General features: G+C 36.5%; 1 protein-coding gene and 1 long non-coding RNA gene across 2 annotated transcripts in view; one reads left to right on the top strand and one right to left on the bottom strand.

Moving 5' to 3' along the window:
- The first annotated feature begins 7867 nt into the window (after window positions 1-7867).
- LOC149781975 (uncharacterized) overlaps window positions 7868-23357 on the top strand; it is a 44431-nt gene continuing 28941 nt past the window's right edge. The window contains exons 1-2 of the long non-coding RNA XR_016414835.1: window positions 7868-8127; window positions 9152-9304. This is a non-coding gene — a long non-coding RNA (uncharacterized LOC149781975). The remainder of the gene's footprint in view (window positions 8128-9151; window positions 9305-23357) is intronic.
- On the bottom strand, window positions 14940-19792 carry LOC149781976 (uncharacterized). The gene is made up of 6 exons (XM_089934668.1): window positions 19631-19792; window positions 18917-19165; window positions 17953-18253; window positions 16952-17083; window positions 16474-16722; window positions 14940-14971 (listed from the first exon to the last, which is right to left on the bottom strand). The coding sequence occupies exons 1-6, from the start codon at window positions 19790-19792 to the stop codon at window positions 14940-14942; spliced, it is 1125 nt and encodes a 374-aa protein (XP_089790794.1).

The following is a 23357-nucleotide window of genomic DNA, read 5'->3' as shown; positions in this document are numbered from 1 at the left end:
TTCAGCCACGAAACGACGCGAGCAGGTGAAACATCATGCGGTATTACCGAATTCGATCAGAATGATAATCATCGGTCCATCTGGATCTGGTAAGACACAATTGTTACTGAATTTGATTATGCGATGGCTGAAATGGGACAAATTGTACTTGGTTGCACCATCCGTTGACGATCAACGTTGTTATCAAGTGTTAAAAGAATTTAGCGACAATACCGACGAAGGCACAATCGAATTCATCACAGACATCAATGAAGCTCCATCCGTGGAGAATTTGGACGGCGATATTAATAATCTTGTTGTTTTCGATGACGTTATGCTGGACAAGCAGACCAACCCGGCTAGGATATTCTCGCGCGGCAGACACAAGAACACCGATGTTATTTACGTAACACAGAGATATACGCAAATTCCAAAGGTGATCAGGGACAATTGCAATATTTTATCGGTATTCAATGGCGTAGACACGCACACGCTGAGAAATATCCATCAGACCTGGTGTAACGGTGACATGGATATAAACAAATTTAAAAATTTATTCAGCCGCGCTCAGGCAACGCCGCATGGTTTCATCACGATAAATCTTCATGATCCACGAAGTCGGTATCGAATTGGTCTTGATCAAATTTATTCATGAAAAAGCAGCCCCACCATGCAACAAAAAATATAACAAAAAAAATTATTCCCTGATTTTTATTTTTCCTGTCCTGGACGCTATATTTACTAACACACACGGCGCGACCACCCGATGCACTCGGTCTGAAATGCATGAAAATTAGCTCCCGTAGAAGGCTGTAAAAATGAAATCCGAGGCTTCTACAGAGAAAGTTCGCGTAGGAACGTTTATTTTGGCTGGACGCACTGGTCTGTTAAACTTCCCTGCTGCTTGTGTACAGTATTTCTGTATGACAGAAGAATGACTACAAGTAAAAATAAAAAGGTGGGCAGAGGTACGCATCTAATTTTGTTGGTACAAAGAACGAAATTCAATTATAGAAACAACATATTCCCATATTTATGATTATTTCCTCCTGAATCAATACTCTCCATCGCAAATGAGCAAAGTTAAGACCCAACTGGAAAAATGGGTCAGTCCATCTCTAGCACCATTTCGGCCCACCTATAATAACTATCATATTGCCAATGACGGTTTATACTCTGTGGAGGCCCATAGGCAGTCGAAATCTTGGTCCCCCTCGCAAATTATCTCCAAATACGTTTTTTCAATATTATTTTGATCCGTTGTCGCGGGGCCCCTAGGCCGGTGCCTGCTTTGCCTCTTTGGTAATCCGGTGTAGTGTTAAATTTTGACCCTCGTTGAATTTTGACCCTCCGGGTCTGCTTTTAACGTTGAAAGTTGACCCAGGGTCAGTTCTTAACGTTGAATTTTGATTTTCACAGTTGTTGAAAACTGATCGCAGCGTTGAATTTTGATCAGATTTCCGGGTCATTTTTTAACGGATATTGTTTTAAGTTATGCATACATGGGTTTATGAGTCGTCAATAAGGAAATGCTTAGTATGTATAAAATCAACAAAAGCAATGTAATGCAGTACGTGTAGTAATGAAATTATGAATATATTTATCTTCCATATTTGAAATGGATATAATGTAATTTTGTTTGTACTTCGCTTGCTGCGTTCCATCAAACAATCAATGACCCTCTTCGAGCCTTAACGGAACAAAATCAACCATGGGAATGGAGTGAAAAACGATAAAGCGTTTGAAAAACTCAAACAGAATTTAATAAAATAACGCAATAACAGCGTAATTCGATCCTAATAAGGAAACGCAATTACTTGTAAATGCAATTCCTGTCGGTCTAGACACATTATTAACTAATAATGGAAAGATTATTGCCTACGCCTGTAGAGCACTTTCAGATGTAGACCAACATTTTAAGAAAGACATCAGAGTAGTATAGTGGGACGAAAGGGCGATAATGGGAATTAGCATTACAAACCACCCTGGGACGATATGGCGACAAGAGTTATAGCGACAATGGGAATTACCATTACAAGGTCCCTTGGGACGATATAGCTACAAGTACTATGAAGTACAACCTGGGCCTGTATAGCGTCAAGGGAAAATTTACATAGGAATATATCATGGGCCTGCCTAGCGTCAAGGGGAAATAAACATGGGAATATATCGTGGATTATAAACACTGATACCACATTTAAAAAATAATTTTTTTTGGGAGGGTTAGGCATGAAAGTCATTTGGTTCTTCTGCTTTTTCTTCTACTTTCTCCATTTCTTTATCCATCTCCTAAATTTTCCCAATATTCCTTTCTTTTTGTGTTCCGACTCAGGAATCCAGTCTGGATAACCTATCGCTCTACATTTCTCCTGGACATTCGTCCAGTTTTTGTTCATTCTCTCAGATGCTTCTTTTTTCTTTCTGTTCTCTTGTTCTTTCCTATCTTTCGCCCATGTGTCTTTAACGTTCTTGACTTCTTCTTCCAAGACCCTTTTCATAATTTCTTCTGCTTTATGGACTTGGTCCCGTCCCCTTTTGACAAAAGCCCACTCTGTAAAATTGAAGATATCATTCAAAAACACCTGACTTAGATAACAATTTCAAGAGACTGCTTCAATGTTCCGACTCTTACATATTCAGGCGAGATGAAACCTCTCAACTTCTTTACCTCTTCTTCTAGCATCCCTTCAATGTTTTCCCTGGCTATTTTCAGATTTTTTGCAAAGTCCAAGCTGCCTGGGATGGTTGGTTAGTTGGATTATAGTGGTTTTCGTTCTTTCGAACATGTACCACTTGTTTATTCACGCACTGCGTGATTTTTAATTACTCTTGGGGGAAGGAAAATGAGGGTAATCCCCCAGGCTTTTATGTATTCACAGAGTACTTTTTAATTTAGCCACTCAGGTGTAGGATTAACTAGTCCTTAACAACCTGACTGAAAAGCTAATAAACATGAGTGGGAATAGTCACACCACACACTCATGTTTTTTAGTTGGATTGAAATGCCCCAGGTGTCAACCCAAGCAGTATCTGACGCCCACTACGATTAGTCGGCAGCGATGACGTCACATTAGGACACCTGGTCTTGTGGCAGGTGGAAATCGTTCCACATACTGCCACGTGTACGTTGTCCGAAAGTGGTAAAGGAGGAAAGGTACTCGGAAAGCCAGCCATGGATGTCATGTAATCCCCAAAACGCCAGCCCGTACTTATTCCAAATCATGTCCAGTTTTACTAATGGACAAAATATACTAATAATGTGTTAGCCACCTATGCAATTAATCAAATCATAAGAGTTATAAATTTTGAATAATTTTTCCGAACAAGTTTGAATTTAGTGTACATAGTGTACATACTTATTGAAATTAAAAACCAATCGGTCAAGTCTAAACGACTTATAGCAGTTGAGTAACGCATGGTAAAAGAGTAAGTGTGAGAATTTAAACAGCGGTACCAAAACAGATCAATTCAGATGTAAGATTAGTTGATCTAGGAGGGATACCAAGCCAAAATGGGCTGCCTGGGAACTTCCATTCTCTTTCAAGTCTTTCCACTACATACTCCGGATCTATCGTCCAATACCAACTCTCCTTCAACTGGCTAAACAAGTCAGATACATACACCTGTTAGTGATGGCACCTTCCACAAACACATCTTCTGCTCCAGTAATTATCCCAGTTGACTGTAGCAGATGGGAGTGCAGAGGCTTGATGAGTAGCCTCAGCATCCCAATCTTCTGTCTCTGCGATAATATAAACATCCCTCTCTATTCTTCTATGTCGCAGTCTAGGATGTTGTGGCCTCCTTATTTCTTCTTCCCAGCTTTCAGTTGGGCGAACCACAGGTAATTGTGCTACTGGTGGAAGAGTCTGTGGCTGTGGCTGACGTTGTGGTACTGTTACTGTTGTTTGTGGAGGCGTCCTTGCCTCAGGTTTCACCTCACACTTAGGTCTCATCATAGGGTGAGACCTGATCCCTCTCTTCTTTTCCTGATCTTCTTTCTTTCTTCTCTGCTCCTCCTCCTCTTTCATTCTTAATTCTTCTACAATGGCCTCCGCTGCCAGCTCATTCAGGAGGCGCCTGGCATATTACAGGTGCATCTGGAGTTCGAACAGTTTGCTTATTCTGCAACTCATTCTTCACTGATGTCTCGTCGACAGTGGGTAGCCAGACTGACGAGTGTTTCTGTATATATAATTGAAGCACGGACATGAAGGAAAACATCCCCTAAGACCCAAATCTTACATTACCTATATGATTATAAAAAAAAAAAAAAAAAAAAAAAAAAAAAAAAAAAAAAAACAAAGGCTGGGCCCTAAATGATACACTCACTTTTTTTCTACTAATAATTACTTATTCAACATTCCAAAAGGAAATCAGACAGAAACCTCATAGCGGTATTCATAGACTTTGAAAAGGCATTCGACCTAGTGTGGACTATATGCTTATTAGCCAAATTAAATCACTACGCCATAACAGGCCGAATGTATAACTTCATCGAATACTTCCTAACGAACCGCAAGATAATAACCAGAGTCGGTGACACTCACTCTGATTTACAACCCTTAGAAAACGGAACTCCACAAGGGAGTGTACTCAGTCCCACTCTGTTCAACCTCATGATCAATGACCTAGTTAAGAACTTGGCATCTAACCTAACTGAAATATCGTAATTTGCGGACGATAGTGGAATATGGAGAGCAGGAAACCCCTCCAACCACAAAATAATTAAATACTTACAAGATAGCTTAAACAACATAGGAAAGTGGGCTGACAAACGGGGTTTCAAACTAGCACACGAAAAAACTATAGCCGTAATATTTACCTCAAAACGTAAAATAAACAAGCATCTCCCTACACTGACAATACAAAATCATGAAATTAAGTACGAAACATTTGCACGATTCCTGTGAATGTATTACGATGAGCACTTAAGCTGGGAACACCAAATCAAAGAATTAATTAAAAGATGTAATAGGGACCTCAACCTCCTCAACAACATTAAAGGGACCGACTGGGGATCCAATCAAGAAACACTGCTAACCCTATACAGGGCACTGATTAGATCCAAACTAGACCACGGATGCCAAATATACAACTCAGCACCTAAACAGCATCTTAAAAAACTAGACAATATACAAAGAAAAGCCCTCATTACAATCACTGGCGCGCTACCATCAACATCTCTAGCAGAACTCCTAGTACTAACCGGAGAACTCCCGCTCTCCGACGACAAGAACTGATTCTATGATACGCAGCCAGATTAACATCCCGCTCAAATTCCCACCCCACTAGAATAGCGATAGAAAAATGTGACAAACCATTTAGCAATAAACTGCAACACCTAACCCCTACAGGGAAATTAGTGAACGAACTTATAGAACAACTCTACATTGGAAACCTCAAACATAAAACAAACAAGCACTTCGGAACCGATCCTTGGACCAACGAAGAGCCAAAAATCAATATCTCCCTCACCAAATATGGCAATAAAAAGGATCAAGAACATTAATTACACACCATCGCAACAGAAGAAATTAACACCAACTACTCAAATTTCCTTAAGATATACACTGATGGATCAAAAACTAAAGGACTAGACAAAACGGCAGCCGCATTTGTCATCCCTGAATTAAATATCAAAGTAGGACATAGACTACCCGACAACTGCTCAATATATACGGCAGAATTCTGGGCCATAAAAGAAGCACTTAAATGGGTCGAGACTAACAACACTCCGATGACAGTAATTATAAGCGACTCACTTAGCGTCATCTCTTCAATACTTAACAACAATACCAACTACGGAGAAAATTTTCTGAAACAAACCAACTTAACGCTAAAAAGCTTAAACAACAATAAACAGCACATATAATTCCTATGGATTCCATTCCATATAAATATACCTGGCAATGACCTAGCAGATTCAATAGCTAAACAAAAACTTAACGAACCCAGCCACGTCCAATTAGACTACAGTGTTAGCGAAATATACAACCTAACAACATCATTAATGACAAAAAAATGGCAGCAAAAAATGGAATGACAGTGCCCAAGGTAGGAAACTTTGCAACATCATTAATGAAGTCAAAAGAAACAGGAAACCACCCGTACTCCAAAGTAAAGATCTAAAGATAAAATAATAAAATATATACAGGTCAAACCAAACTGGCTACCAGTTATGGTAAGCATATAGGACCCTTCCCACACAATCGTAATTGCTATTATTGCCGGGTCCCTGAGGACCTACCACGCATATTCAATGTATGCCTTAAATTTAAAAACGAAAGGGAGATATTCAAAACAGATCAAAATAAAATAGGATCCCCAGTTACCTTCCCAGAAATCCTAAACAAATCCAACCCTAACCTGAACAGTACCTATACAAATATAATAACCTACTTACGTAAAACAGGTTTAGATAAAAAAAAAAATATAATAGCCAATCATCGATATATCAATAACTAGTAAAATAAGGAAAACTCAATAGGGACCAACCAGATTAGATGTCCTTGAACCCTCTTAGAAGGTTCGAGTAATCGACAAAGATATCTATCTGGGACTAAAATGATTCTGATCAATTAACTTCCCATAGGTCACAATTAAACTATATATCAAAACCTATTAATTTTTTTTAAATAAAGAAAAACAATTTTATCATACAAAAATACTATAAAAATACTATAATTTTTTAAAAATAACTATTAATATCCATTGACATAACAATACAAAATAAAATAAAGAAAATGCAATAGGGACCAGCCAGATCAGATGTCCTTGATCCCTCTTAGGAGGTTCGAGTAATCGACAAGGATAACTATCTGGGACTAAAAGTAATCTGACCAATTAACCACAAATAGGGAAAACACATATTAATACCTAAAAATAAAAACATCATAATAATAAACAACATAAATAGGAATCAGGATAAATAGATAGAGACTACCCAGATTTAAAGATAGGGAACCAACTTAAATAAATAAATATATATATATATATATATATATATATATATATATATATATATATATATATATATATATATATTGATCACATTGAAAAATTACCGACCGGATCAGAATTCAACGAGGGTCAAAATGTGATACTATATCTGGGTCGTTATTTAACAGGACAAAAGGGTCAGATTTTAACGTGAAATTTTGATCACGGTCGTTGAAAAATGACCCGGCGGGTCAGAATTCAACGAGGGTCAAAATTTAACACTACACCGGCACTGCATATAGGGGGCAGGGTCCAGTTTTTATGTACAAATTTAATGCCGCAATCAGCGACCTAGTATAAAAAATCATAAAAAATCAAATACACAAGTGAGGTCAAAAAGGTCCATATTTTTAGATACCTATATTAAAACAAAGCATAAGAATAGTATTCACTTGACCAGAGAAGTCAATGGCAGTTCATAGCAGAAGAGGTTTATGCACCCCAACCCCTATTTTATACCTGCATTTTTCACATCCAAATACCATTTTTGACAGCATGTAGTGCTCACAGTACAAACGCAAGCCCTTTCCCTGGATGAAAATTTTGAAAAACATTGTCTACTAAATAGTTTGATGCAATTCAGAATAGTTGTCATCCAAGCCGTTTTTGAGATACTCGGCTTGCCTTGAACCCACGTGTCTACTGCTATGGGAGGCTAGCTCTTCTTCCTAGCCAACTATTGGTATTTCTCTATCAACACACTGCAGAGCAACTATGGTGGCAGGGTCCAGTTTCGTAAATTGGCCCCTGGCAAATTTCTTAACTTAAGGCTATGGTGTGACTTTTTCAGCTATTATTGTTTAGTATTGATAGATATGGATATATTTGTGAACTAGGTGTTTTGGGCTGGTGTTGTTCTTGAAATTGATGTCTGTCATGTACACCTTCCATAGTTGCTCTGCAGTATGTTGATAGTGAAATACCAATAGTTGGCTAGGAAGAAGAGCTAGCCTCCCATAGCAGTAAACACGTGGGTTCAAGGCAACTAGAGTATCTCAAAAACGGCTTGGATGACAACTGTTCTGAATTGCATCCAACTATTTAGTAGACAATGTTTTTCAAAATTTTCATCCAGGAAAAGGGCTTGCGTTTGCACTGTGAGCACCACATGCTGTCAAAAATGGCATTTGGATGTGAAAAATGCAGGTGTAAAATAGGGGTTGGGGTGCATGATCCTCTTCTGCCGTGAACTGCCATTGACTTCTATGGTCAAGTGAATACTATTATTATGCTTTGTTTTAATATAGGTATCTAAAAATATGGACCTTTTTTGACCTCACTTGTGTATTTGATTTTTTATACTAGGTCACTGATTGCGGCATTAAATTTGTACATAAAAACTGGACCCTGCCCCCTTAAGGAAAATTGATCATTTTTTGATGGTGCGGCCAGCCACATCTATTATACTTTTCTGTTTCTTTGTGTATATTTAAATAATTTTTATGCATTAGTTTTATTATATCTCCTTCCTTTTTCCATATATTACTTAGTGTTGTATGTCATGTTCTTTGGAGAGGGAGGTAACTGTGTTTTGTACCTCCATGTGAGAACTGTTTACATCATGACAAAGTAGCATATTTTGGATATAACTTTCTAAATATGGGAACAAAATGGTAACCATAATGTGTTGTCTTCCACTTTCTGTAGCTGTCAAGGTTTTGCACCTCTATTTTTATGAATAATATTCACATTTCAATACAGACACACCTAAACAATTGCATAGCATGTCAACATGTATTCTTTAAAGTAATTTAACTCCACAGGAGCAGATAGAATTCAGAGGAATCATACATAAACATCCTGTTGTGAATATTGAATGTCACCAGTGGAACGGTCTTAGAAATAATGATGCATATGGCATATTACTTGCTATATTTTGGTGAGAAGAATGAAAGTTTTAGCACACCGACATAGTTTCTACCTTCATGACCCCACTCTGAAGCTGACATAAGAGATTCATATCTCACACTTGGGTGATAATAGAAAATGTTTCAGTGTTATGTATATATCTTGAAATTTCTAGGTTCAGTTAACAAAGGGGGAAAAGCTTAAAATTAAGTGGCAGCTTCATGGGTTTGACAATGCACATACAGTTTCTCCTCAGAAAGTCTTATGTTTTCACTGAATGTTAAAAGTACATCAGTATCACTTGTTTCTTTTCTTTTTGCAGGTGTCAGTTTGCATAGTAAGAGATTAGGATTAATCGGTTAGTCATGCTGAAAGAAACAATAGCTTCAATCTCATCCAGATAGTCATTCTGATCTAAGTGCACAAGAGAGTGACTTTGACAGACAGACTTAGCTTCTGCAGGAGTTGTTTTATGGTACATGCTTATCAAAAGCCAAGCCGGTGATATGCTTTATATCTTGAACTGGATTTTCCACTATTAATATTTGTTCTATACCTTATCTTATTATTTACTATGATTTTGTAAACTCCAGAAAACATTAAAGTCAGTTGTAAGTAAATTGGTGTCTGAGAAGAAATTTCTCTGTTAAACTGGATTGAGTAATTTGTATATGTATGGTCAATTTCATTGGCTATGTATCAATGAATTTATTTGATATGTCACTCTTTGTAAGTTTTAGGGTCCTACACATCAGTATATCAATATTCCAGCATTGTCTAATGTTAATTGATTAAACTTTGACTTTTCCAGACTAGCTAGACTTGTGTTGCGATTACCCCCCCCCCCAATATTCACTGACACAACACTGATGTCGCTATTAGCATCTCCAGAATGATAATGAAAAGTTAGGAACCACTTCTTTTATATCAGTCTAAGAGTACTTCTAAAGCACATGATTTGCTTAAATGTGTGATTTCTTTAAGTTTGCTAGAAGAGTTTAGAGAAACTTTTCACTTCTGTCACTGACACCTAACATAGCATTTCTGTTATTCCCTCCTAAAATTTATAACTTCCAGATCTCTTCTTGACATTTATGAAACATTGTAAAGGAATTTTGATTTTGTACTGATGCTATGGTGGTAAACAAAGACCAAGAGCATTGTAGGTTGCAAACAATTTGAAATCTTTCAAGAAATGCAGTCAGTCATAATTCACAATGTAAATAATGCAGTGCTTTTTGCCGCAAAGAGGTAACTTTTTTAAAAGCATAATACCATTTCAGTTTTGTGCACAGAAAGTTTTCCTTTATGCCACTGTACTAGATAATGTCTAAATATGTGATATAAACACAACTTTTGACATGAACCATTTTCAGCCAAATCCTTAAGGTGGCAGGGTCCAGTTTCGTAAATTGGCCCCTGGCAAATTTCTTAACTTAAGGCTATGGTGTGACTTTTTCAGCTATTATTGTTTAGTATTGATAGATATGGATATATTTGTGAACTAGGTGTTTTGGGCTGGTGTTGTTCTTGAAATTGATGTCTGTCATGTACACCTTCCATAGTTGCTCTGCAGTATGTTGATAGTGAAATACCAATAGTTGGCTAGGAAGAAGAGCTAGCCTCCCATAGCAGTAAACACGTGGGTTCAAGGCAACTAGAGTATCTCAAAAACGGCTTGGATGACAACTGTTCTGAATTGCATCCAACTATTTAGTAGACAATGTTTTTCAAAATTTTCATCCAGGGAAAGGGCTTGCGTTTGCACTGTGAGCACCACATGCTGTCAAAAATGGCATTTGGATGTGAAAAATGCAGGTGTAAAATAGGGGTTGGGGTGCATGATCCTCTTCTGCCGTGAACTGCCATTGACTTCTATGGTCAAGTGAATACTATTATTATGCTTTGTTTTAATATAGGTATCTAAAAATATGGACCTTTTTTGACCTCACTTGTGTATTTGATTTTTTATACTAGGTCACTGATTGCGGCATTAAATTTGTACATAAAAACTGGACCCTGCCCCCTATGGAAGGTGTACATGCCTGACATCAATTTCAAGAACAACACAAGCCCAAAACACCTAGTTCATAAATATATCCATATCTATAAATAGTAAACAATAATAGCTGAAAAAGTCACACCATAGCCTTAAGTTAAGAAATTTGCCAGGGGCCAATTTACGAAACTGGACCCTGCCACCTATAGCGTAAGAAATTTTAATGGGCCGAAGAGAATATGGGACGAATACAGCACAGAGGATCTGTAAAAAGTCAGCTGCTTAGAATGACAGCAGCGATGTATGGGAAACTAACTGTATAACCAGGGACTAATTCCAATATCTACTATATAAAGTCAGCATTAGATTTTGTTCCAGAATCGTATTCAGTGTAGCTAACTGATGGTCAGATGATGTCACCTATATTGTTTGCAATTAAATTAAGGGCGTACTGATCAAGCAAAGTAATAAACATACAGTGATAATGTTATGTTTAATTATAGCAGCATCAGTCAATTTAGTTTTAGTAATTTGCATAAATTAAATGATACATTAGGAATTATGGGGAGAAAACTAAGATGCTGTTTTAAAAGAAGGATTATAGTATTCTCATTCGTTCCCGTTTGTACCCCCTACTGATGAAAAAAAAAAATATATACAGCATCAAGGATATAAAAAAAAATGCACACAATTTAGTAATTTCATTCTTCACTTTATAATTTCTAACAGTGGCGGACCGCACCGGGTGACACCATCAGAGGGGTGACACTAAAATGACTATAAAAGTTTTGTATGGTCTCTTACGGAAGGAGGTCCATGGGGTGACACTATTAGTTACCGCACTGGGTGACGCCAATCCTAGTAACGCCACTGGTTTCTAACCAGACTGTCGCCATGGTCCCAAACACTGTCAACTTGATGGCATTTCGAATCAAACGAAAGTTTCTTTACAAAGACGTCTCCATAATTGCATGGACAGGTCCAGGGGCGCCCGCAGAATTATGGAAGGGGGGAAGCTTGTAGTGGCAAGTACCCCACCCTCTTGCCCCTATGTGCGGGCGCCCATGGGCGGAACTATGTTTTCGAGAACAGATGTGATGTATTTCACTGTCTATAATACTCTCAATAATTCCGTATAGTTAGGAGTTGCTTCTCTTTGAACACATGTTTACAAGATTTTCTGTTATAATTTGTTGAATTTGTTTTGATATGTTAAAACTAGACATTGTAATATTGGACGCAGGCGACACGATTTTTACTGAAATAGACTATTATAGAAAACAGCTAAGGACACTGAGCAGTCTGTCTGCTTGCCAGTCTGATTCAAATTAGATCTCCAGTGACATGAGTAGATTGCTCGTTTACACTGAGGGCTTTCGTTTAGTTTTTGAAACGCAAATAAGTTGACAGTGTTTGGGACCTTCTGGCAACAATCAGTTTAGAAATTATAAATTGATGAATGAAGTTACTAAGTTTTGTGCATTTTTAAAAAAATATCTTTGATGCTTTTCATTTTGAAAATCGGAGTGATATAAACAAATGGGAGAGTGGGAATACTGTAGTAATATATATTTCATCTTTAAAAATAGATAACATCACCATTATCGTTACATTTTCATTATCTTTATTATAAATATTACGAGCTCTACCTTGTTAGCAAAATATAGACGTATGATATTGTATTGATTATACGGATCCAAATTTCATGTTTTAGTATACAATTTTAATTTAGTATTCTTAGTACATAGTACAATATTCAGTGAAAAGATTATTTCTAAGTGTATATGCCGGAGTGACCAACACGAAATATTCTTCGAAAATTTATCTGTCAAAGGGGTATGAACAAATTCCAGTCCGAAGTGAAGACATAGGAAGACTTGCCGTTGCAACTCCAGATGGGATGAACCAATTGGTAGTCATGCCATTTGAGGCCCAGAATGCGCAAACTGTTTTCACCCGATGGATGAGGAATTACTCGAAACGTTAAGAGGAAATTGTGTTTCGACAGCTACTTGGGACGATCATATCATTTTGCTGAGAAGAGTTCTGGAGTGACTTAGGCAAACGGGACTTAACACACGACCATCTAAATGCCATGTTGGGTTTAGGAAACTAACCTGCCTAGGTCAATCCTTCAGCGAAGACAAGTTAACCCCAGATAACTCTAAAGTTGAGCAGCTTGGGGACACGGTATAAGCGACCACTAACAGGAGTTCGATCTATATTGGGACTGGCAGAGTATTATCGTAGGTATGTGGTTTCTACAGTGCTATTGGTAGCCAACTGAGCAACTTAATTTGGGGAAAAAGGCTCCGAAGAATGTCTTTCGTACTGACACTTCTGACAGAGGTCTAGGGGCTGTGCTTTTGCAAGAGTATGATGGAAATTTATTATTTATTTATTGGGCAAGACGTTCATAGTTCCGGGAGAGTAGCATGCATTCTCTCGTTACAATTGTCCAAGGGACGGGTATCTGGAATTGTGAAAGACACGGAACCTTAAAGATTCAGAGAGAGTCTGCTACGATAGAATTGAGCGAGCGAGTGTTGAAAGCACAAAGTATTTTTCTTAATCTCATACATTTTGTTGTTTGATACCAGTTGTAACTGTTTGTTGAATTTATTTGCTTTAAATTCATACATTAATTTTCCTTTGGTATCAGTTTGGAAGATAATTTTTTGCATTCAGTTGTCTTGAATATTAAATGACTAAGAATTTCATACATTATTTCCTTGATAAAAATCGTGAGAGAATTGTTCGAATTTATTCTTTTGTATGTAATGCGAATCATAGAGGCAAGGAATTTATATTACTGTGCTGAACATGTTATGCCAATGAACTGTTACTTCGAAAATATTGTAGTTAAGACACGAATTTAATCTCGTTAATTCATTTGTATAATTAAGAGGTGAATTCTTGTAACGGAGAAATCGAACGTCTGCCGGTCGACATTTAGTCCAATTAGTGATTTATAGTCCACAGCAGTGCGTAATGATTTATTATTAGGTTTGAATAATGTTATAGTTAAATTAAGGATACTAAATAACCCATTAGAAAGAAACATTAATTTTCTGAACTAGTGTTTGCATATCATCTGTCAGACTGCAAATTGACCCATGTTAGCCTTTGTTTCTGTTGAATATCACTATGACGATATCTAACGTAATGAGAGATGGGATAATGTTCGATCTCACAAGTAAAAGCTTGACAAATATTTAGGTTGAATATTTCGTTATTTGTAAAAGGGAAATAGCTCCATATACGTATCCATAGTGGGAAAAGAGAGAAGATAACCAAATTTTTGTTGATGACCTGAAAGAGGCTGGAGGGAGAGAGAAGAGGAAAAGGAATACGACTACTCTCACCTGTCACCAACGTTATATTTAGAGTGACCGGCAAGCAGCCAGATTATGTAGGAATGCTGGACAATTGAGTTAAATCTCTCTTTCGCTCACTCAATTTCATTATGAAATTTGTCTTATCAGTTTAAACAGAACGGCTAATTGCATTTTTTTAAAACTTAGTATTTATTTCTGAGACAAGTGTATCCTTCAAATGTCATTTTCAGTTTCATTTTGTTTATATAACTGATTAAAACGTTATAGTATTGGGGGGGGGGCTTGTTGTTCTATGTTTCTGCTCTATCAGTGTTTACTCCAGCCATGAATTTTATATTTTATTTATTGTTTACTCGATCGATAAGGGCAATAACATTATGGTCGATCATCCACTAGATAACGACAACCAATACAACGTAATATATATATATATATATATATATATATATATATATATATATATTCTACATACGAAAACTGATGGCATTTGTAAATATAGAAATAGCCTTAAATTATTGTTTTATCATATATTTTTCGGCCTCAATTGGAGACTGCGGCGTCTCAAGGCCGTTTTGTTTACAATGGCAAACAGCCTTAGCAGGATATGTACTACGCAGTCAGGTGTAGGTTGGGTCGGCATGACGTCACAAGCTTAGCGACCTACTTTCCGCCATATTGCGGAGGTGAAAACAATTGCTTAGTAACAGTACAGTAGCGTTAGTTATGTTCGATATGCAAACCATTTTAGTTTACCTGTATTTTGTTTATTATTTCTATTTTCTGTTCAGAAGTGCTGCATAGTCTTCTGTAAAAGTAGGATATAAAACCACGAATGTGTCTGTTGAATATTGTTATAGACGTAATATATTTTAGGTTGATAAGGGTGATAGTGGTGTGTACTAGACCAGCAAGTTGTTCTCCACCTTTTTTTTTTTTTTCTTTGACTGGCGGCGGAGACCAACGTTGTTCTGCACCAGTCGTGCTGAGACGTCCGATCTATGTCACCTCGGATGATCGGACCGCGCGCTATTAATTAATAAATTTACTTAGACTAACCTTTGTATCCAGACGGTAAGTATAATCCCTCTTCTAATGATCCACAGCGTTAAATCCTTTAGAACACACACTTTTTTAGTATAAATCCCTGTCAGAACAGAACACCTGTGTATTCATCGGCTGTTGACCTCAGATTTGAATTACCCACGCATGCGCGTAAAGCAGCATCACCACGAGGTAAGAGTAACGCGTGAAAACCGTCTAGCGAGGCGTAGATCTCTAGGAATTTACTGATGCTTGGGTGGGAACTGTGTCGTTACGGCAGAAATTTAGGAGATAGACAGAGAGAGACTTCATGTCAGAAATGTGAGATAGAGTGAATGATAAATAAATTGTAAAACGACCACAGACTGTATTCAGATGTGAAAATATGCTACACAATAATAATAATAATAATAATAATAATTTATTATTATTACTAGTGGTAGTATCTTCAATCATATTTAATAACATTTACAATGGTATAAATGGATTTTATGGCATACATGCATATTTACATATTAATACTTTACATTACTTATAAGAAGAACATGATTATTATGATGAATATTATTAATAACTTTTGCAATGGTATTTATGAATACATACATACATACATTACTTATAACATGATTAGCATGATGAACTTTATTAATAACATTTACAATGGTATTTATGAATACAAACATACATGCATACATACATATATACGTCTGTTATAATTTTACACCATAACTTATAACATATGGATAATGTTATATTTTAATCAAAAACAATAGTTTCTTCTTCCCTTCTGACCACTGGTCTTTAAAATTCCTTGATAATTCTGTCCTATGTCTCTTGATCCGTGGAGGAATGATACTTTTCAATCAAGCGTGTCTTTGCTGATTTTTCGCCTCGGTATACTTGGTCTCCCATTTCTTCAACCAACCATGACCAAACATTAAATACAGCACTGTATGTTCTGAAATAAAATAATAATAATAATAATAATAACGATCCTTTTCATATGAAATATTCCCCCGCACTGCTGGTATCAGAACATGTACATCCGACTCACTTCCCCATTTCCTGTTTTGACTGCACAGATAAACTTTCTCCTTCTTACTTTAACACCCTCGTGCAACAAATCGTTACTTATAACATGATTAGTATGATGAACTTTATACATACATACATACATACATAAATTGACATGTGAGTTAAATTTGCGTGATAATTTGTTTATGTGCGAGATGTATATATTTGGGTTCTTTATTCTTGCTAATGAGCGGAAATTCTGATAAGCTCTGTGATATCTTCCAGGGATTTCTCTTAAGAGTTCCTCGTCCTTCAGTACTCTGACAAAAGTCTCAATTTCCTTTCTTCGTGAAAACTTCGATTTTCCTGTCTGGAAACTTTCCAATTCGGAGACTGTTGTAGAGTATATTTTATCTAGAGCATGGCCAACCCCACCAGCCAACATGCTATGCCTGTCCAAAGTGGCGTCACTCAGCTGATGACTGGCCGATCGTAAGCTTTCTATAAAGATAATAAAAAGTCAGCATTAATATTTTAACCTCCAAAATTAACATTATGTGGTAGTTTTCAAATTAATGAACACATAATATATTAGACACCAAGAAATCATGTTAAAGTCGTATTTCCATGAATTACAAAATATTGCATATACTAAGACTTCATATATTTATAAAACAAAATTCTTCCAATTTAAAACGATTAATTATAATTCCGTTATCAAATGATTTACCTTTGAACTCCTTGTTCAAATATTCATTGACTAGATCAACCTCATCATTGTTTCTGGCACCTCCTCGAAGATTAACTGTTCTGTTCCACATCAAGTCTTGCTGCATTCTCTCTGATACGCACCCAGATAAGTCTGCAAGAATTTAAATTGCTTTGTTACTTGGGACTGTTTTCTCATTGTTTAACTGATTCTTATACAAATTTACTGTTACTGACCCACAAATGAAATAAAGATGTTATATACTACCGCAGAATGATCACACTAAATTAAAACTATTTTCTTCAGAATATTTCATATATGCATCTGATGATTCTGATATAGTCCTAATCAGGGCCGGCGCTACCATATAGGCAAACTAAGCAGCCGCCTAGGGCACTGATTTCAGGGGGCGCATTTTTTTATTTTTATAATTGTTTATAAATGTTGAAATTGATATTTTCGGGGGGTGGGGGTGGCGGCGCCAGAATCTAACCTTGTCTAGGGCGCCAGATAGTCTGGTTGGGTTTGGCGCCCGCCCTGGTCCTAATGGGTATTCAGCTGTCACTTCCTTGATGTTCCAAAATTATATTAAATATAGGTGACTTGTTTTTAAATAAATGAACCAATAGAATCTTTACTGTGGAACTTTTGTAACATCCAATTAAACACTTGTCATAACTTTTATAATTTATTTTCACATGACATTTTAATATTTTTTGTACAGTAACCCTAAAGCAAACACTAAGTACGGCAAAAAAGGACCCCAAAAATATAAAGCAGGAATTTTTAAAAAAATTACTTTATGAACAAGTAAGCATTTAGTGGATTTTTCTTGTATGTGTTTTATCATGGATAACCATTTTGTTCTTTATAGTCGCTGGGATAATGAACTAATATAGAATAATTACAGTAATAAAAGTCTTCAATATAGGTTGTTCCTTCATAGATGTTAGATGGAGTTAGCTTGACCTAATTAACATATAAATACATTAATGCTCTGAAACAAATATAACATAGCTTACTTGTAATTAGATTGTGCCCCAGGATAAAGTATCTTCTGTGGTTATTGTTGTGGAATTTGACCATGTCTTGCTTCCAAAAGGACATCATTGATGGGCCATCATTTTCTCTGACAGCATCTCTTCTTACTTTATCTTCCATCCCTCGGATGAAAATTGTCTTTGTATACTCGAATTTACGGTCAACAGCCTTTTCACTTACAGAGTCTTTCTTGCTCTTCCTTTTCTTAGATTTCCTTCTTGATATCTTTTTGCAATTTTCAGAGCAAAACCATTCTTCGTCTGGAAATGAAAACACATGTATCTTACATAAAAATGAGAATATGAAAAAAAATTCTAAGTACGTCAATATGACCAATATTATAAAGTAACAGTTGGGGTATGATTTTAGATAATTCCATATCCTTTCTATTGATAAAGTTCCATGAGATGAACAATAGTAAAGAGATACATTATATTATTACCACTGTCTGGAAGCTCTTTAATCCCTTTGCATGAAACACAAAACCACTGATGGTCACATTGCTGATTGGAACATTCGACCATTGGTTCTTCTTTGACCGACTGGCACACACAATAAATCTTCTCATCTACAGTTTTCCTGCATGTGTCACCGCACACTCACTCATCTGGCAGATTGTCTTCCTCTAGGCGAAAACAACATAGATGGAAAAAGGAGCCTCTAGGGCAGGATCTATTCAGGCATTGTATCATCGGTTCATCTTCTCCCAGTTCTCCCAGATCTGGAAATAATTTGAGTTTGTCGGGAGATATCTTTGTATTCGATAAGACCAAAACTGTTATTAGTTTAACAATGATGTACATTGATACTGATTTTGACTAAGTGAAGCACATTGGTACTGATGTGCTTCACTTGTGCAAAAAACATAGAATACGGATAATTTTGAAACAGTAGAATTTCCATCATAAAGCTGTACAAAACAAGCTATAGATTATATTATTTTACCTGAAGCAGCAGTATTCTTTTGTGAAATTCTCCAGGCACCAAGCCCTCCAATCTTTGTACAGGATTCCCAGCATTGGATCTTGCATTTTGAGCATCTATGTGTCTTTCACAAGACAGGCCATCCCACCAGCACACTATGGGATACACATGATTATCATCTCTTCTTGGAACATAATCATGCAGCCGCTCCAGTATCCTAATAACACATGCGGTTGTTGAAGGATTTTCTGGGATCACACCAATATTAAACTGTGAAATGGAACACAGTTTAATTACTGTACTTATACCAAGCCTTTATAACAGAGTATGCAGTTAAAGCGTTTGAGACAAAAAATAATTTTCTCCACTTGATATTGTTGTATTTTTGCCACAAAATAAATACGCACATTCTCTTACTTTCAACCTATTAGAGTAAGAAAAGAAAAACAATTGCAAATCTAAAACTAAGTGCACACATATCTCCTCAGATCGTAAATGTACATTTGTTTAAACTGCTTCATGTAAACTTTTAATCCAAAACACGGACAAATCGTAGGCACTAGCATAATAATGTTGAACATACATCAATAAAACGAACAGTACATCGTTTGAATGAGATTATTGTTATTATCGTGATAGAAGAATGGCATTTAGTATAAATATCAGGCAAGTACATACTACTTCACTTTTCCGCCTTGATTTGTACCAATGTTTGTGATCAATATGATGACAAACAAGGTCCGCCAGTGGATAGAGGCATGGGACATTTTCAGTCAGGATTCGAGACACCACAGCTTCCATTCTATCCCTGGTCGCTTGTATCTCCTCTCGAGAAGGAAAATAAGTGGACATTGGTAGATCTACAGCTCTTCTCACATCAGAGGCCTCCTTGTACATTATGGTGTTCACTCTGTTCTTTGCTATATATGCTAAAGCCCAAATTATGTACTTGTTGCCATGGTTCCTAGTATGATGCCTTGCCTTTAACTGTCGGCCAACATTGTTCCAGCAAATAGTATAGCCTATTTATGGTGTGAAATTTAAGAAACTAATTAAATGCTGTGTTTAATATATGTCCGTGATTCACTGTACTATGATTTATAGTCAGTATTGAAATGTATCATTCTTCCACGGATAAAGAGACACGGGACGGAATTATCAAGGAATTTCGAAGACCCGAAAGCATAATTCGCTGTCTTGTTGCTACGGTAGCATTCGGAATGGGGATCCAAATCAGCGATGTAGATATCGTTATTCTTTTGGGATGCCCAAAGAGCATTCTGAGCTATTGGCAAGAGATGGGATATGTGCCAGAGATGGGAGAAAATGTTATGCTTGTCTCCTACCTTAAATGACAAGCATGATGAAGACAACAACAGATGAAAACATGATAGAAGTTGCGAAAAATCATCAAGTCTGTTTAAGAAGAAAAATTCTTGAGGCATTGTGGATCCCCGAAATGGATAAACTTCCCGCTGGCTTAAAAGAATGTTCCGCGGGAAGTTGCAATATATGCTCTTGCGGCAAATGTAACTGTTGTGTAAATTGTTGCAACACTTGTCAATGCAGTGGTCAGAAGGGAAGAAGAAACTATTGTTTTTGATTAAAATATAACATTATCCATATGTTATAAGTTATGGTGTAAAATTATAACAGACGTATATATGTATGTATGCATGTATGTTTGTATTCTTAAATACCATTGTAAATGTTATTAATAAAGTTCATCATGCTAATCATGTTATAAGTAATGTATGTATGTATGTATGTATGTATGTATTCATAAATACCATTGTAAATGTTATTAATAATATTCATCATAATAATCACGTTCTTCTTATAAGTAATGTAAAGTATTAATATGTAGATATGTATGTATGTCATAAAATCCATTTATACCATTGTAAATGTTATTAACTATGATTGAAGATACTACCACTAGTAATAATAATAAATTATTATTATTATTATTATTATTATTGTGTAGCATATTTTCACATCTGAATACAGTCTGTGGTCGTTTTACAATTTATTTATCATTCACTCTATCTCACATTTCTGACATGAAGTCTCTCTCTGTCTATCTCCTAAATTTCTGCCGTAACGACACAGTTCCCACCCAAGCATCAGTAAATTCCTAGTGATCTACGCCTCGCTAGACGGTTTTCACGCGTTACTCTTGCCTCGTGGTGATGCTGCTTTACACGCATGCGTGGGTAATTCAAATCTGAGGTCAACAGCCGATGAATACACAGGTGTTCTGTTCTGATAGGGATTTATACTAAAAAAGTGTGTGTTCTAAAGGATTTAACGCTGTGGATCATTAGAAGAGGGATTATACTTACCGTCTGGATACAAAGGTTAGTCTAAGTAAATTTATTAATTAATAGCGCGCGGTCCGATCATCCGAGGTGACATAGATCGGACGTCTCAGCACGACTGGTGCAGAACAACGTTGGTCTCCGCCGCCAGTCAAAGAAAAAAAAAAAAGGCGGAGAACAACTTGCTGGTCTAGGTGTGTACGTGCACAGGAGTCTGACGTTTTATCAATAAAGTACGGCGAAATCTCGGACAACATGAAATCACCTTATCGGTAATATAAATGAACACAAGCGTGACCACAACCACAGGGGCTCGTTACAAAGAAAATCAAGATTGGGGTTCTAACCTGTAGGTTAGAACCCCAATCTTGATTTTCTTTGTAACCTGTAGGTTAGAACCCCAATCTTGATTTTCTTTGTAACGAGCCCCTGTGACCACAGCCCTCACCTCGATTCGACTTTTCTCATGCGTCTTTTATCGCTTCAGAATCGCAAGAAGACTGAAAAACTACACATATACATTCAAAATACAGTGACGTACGCATAACTCTCGGACGATCATGTCATGAATCCAGTCCACCGAATTAACCTTTATTTTGACCATTACGATCACAAACCCTTTCTGTCAGAATCCACCAGACGGAAGTAGCCCATTCTACCAATGTGCTTGATTTTCTAGAGTTTGCCACCTGGTAAGATTATCTGTTGTTTCTACTGATATTTTTTTCATAACAGAAAATAATAGTGGAGAAGAAAATATGATACTTATATGAGAGATGTACTATTTATTATGATGATGATGAAAATGATTGAGAGAAGAAGGGGGAAAAAAGCAATAGGAAAGGAGAATATATTACCGATAAGGTGATTTCATGTTGTCAGAGATTTACCGTACTTTATTGATAAAATGTCAGACTCCTGTGGTACGTGTCACGTACATGTGTACACGACAATATACGCCAATTAGTGACAAGGCAGTTTGAAGGCTGTTATATAGTTTGTGTATTGTACACTTTTCATTTATAAAATGAATATAAATGCAAGGTTCATAAGATCAGTTGGCCGTTTTTGCAATGTCTTACGTTTACAAAGAGACCCAGGATAGCGATGCTAATGCACGATATTTACAGAAACTTAAAAGTTGTGGAAATTAATGATTGTCCTTATAAATTTCCAGCAAATATTTGGGTAAATTACCCAACAAAATGGCCTGAAGTGACTTGGCCTGTTGTTTGTAACTATCTTACAGATACACCTGGTAAGTTTGTTTTTTAACAAAATATTTTGTTGAAGTAATTGAACACCTTTTTTGCAAACCTATTTTTCTTTAATTAAACTATATCAAAATCTGAACTTTTCAGTCGGCATTTCTTGTGAATGTGATCGTAATTATTATTTGAAAGTTCTCATTAATTTATATTTTTCCATAATTATTATTCTTTATTTGTCCTATTAAACCTTGATTAATAAGTACTAAAAGTTGCGTATTTTTCAACCTATGTACATTTATCCACACTGCGTTTACAACAATAATTGCAAATCTTAGGCATATTTTAAAATGTTGTATAGATGTCACCCACACGTTCCTAAAGTCACTAGAACAATGGCGGTCGTTTTCACCTCGGCGGTCGTAACTATGCACTGAAAATGCCCGGATGTGAAAAAGTGCCTGCATTCCCGACCTAACCTTGGGATCATTCGCCCCATGAATAGTCCTACAAATTACAATGTAAGACATAGCACATGTTGGTTTTGTTTTAGTGCTAGTCCTGACACCCAAAACATAAATATCAGAGTCATGGTCTTACATGTAGGACTAGACCAGCAAGTTGTTCTCCACCTTTTTTGTTTTTTGTTTTGTTTGACTGGCAGCAGTCAAACAAAAAAAAAAAAAAAAAAAAAAAACAGGTGGAGAACAACTTGCTGGTCTAATGTAAGTAGTGAAGGGGGATATTATAGCGTCAATGGGAATTAGCATTACAGACCCCCTTGGGAACATATAGCGTCAAGGGAAATTTAACATGGAGAAAAATCGTGGGAACATATAGCGTCAAGGGAAATTAACATGGAGAAAAATCGTGGGACTGTTGAGCGTCAAGGGGATTTGAACATGGGAATAGGGGACTGTATAGCGTCAAAGG

Source organism: Sinohyriopsis cumingii, chromosome 15, assembly GCF_028554795.1.
Source record: "Sinohyriopsis cumingii isolate HCF-2022 chromosome 15, ASM2855479v2, whole genome shotgun sequence".
Taxonomy (NCBI): Eukaryota; Metazoa; Mollusca; class Bivalvia; order Unionida; family Unionidae; genus Sinohyriopsis; species Sinohyriopsis cumingii.
Note: the sequence above shows the minus strand (reverse complement) of the source record. Positions and strands in the feature narration are given on the sequence as shown.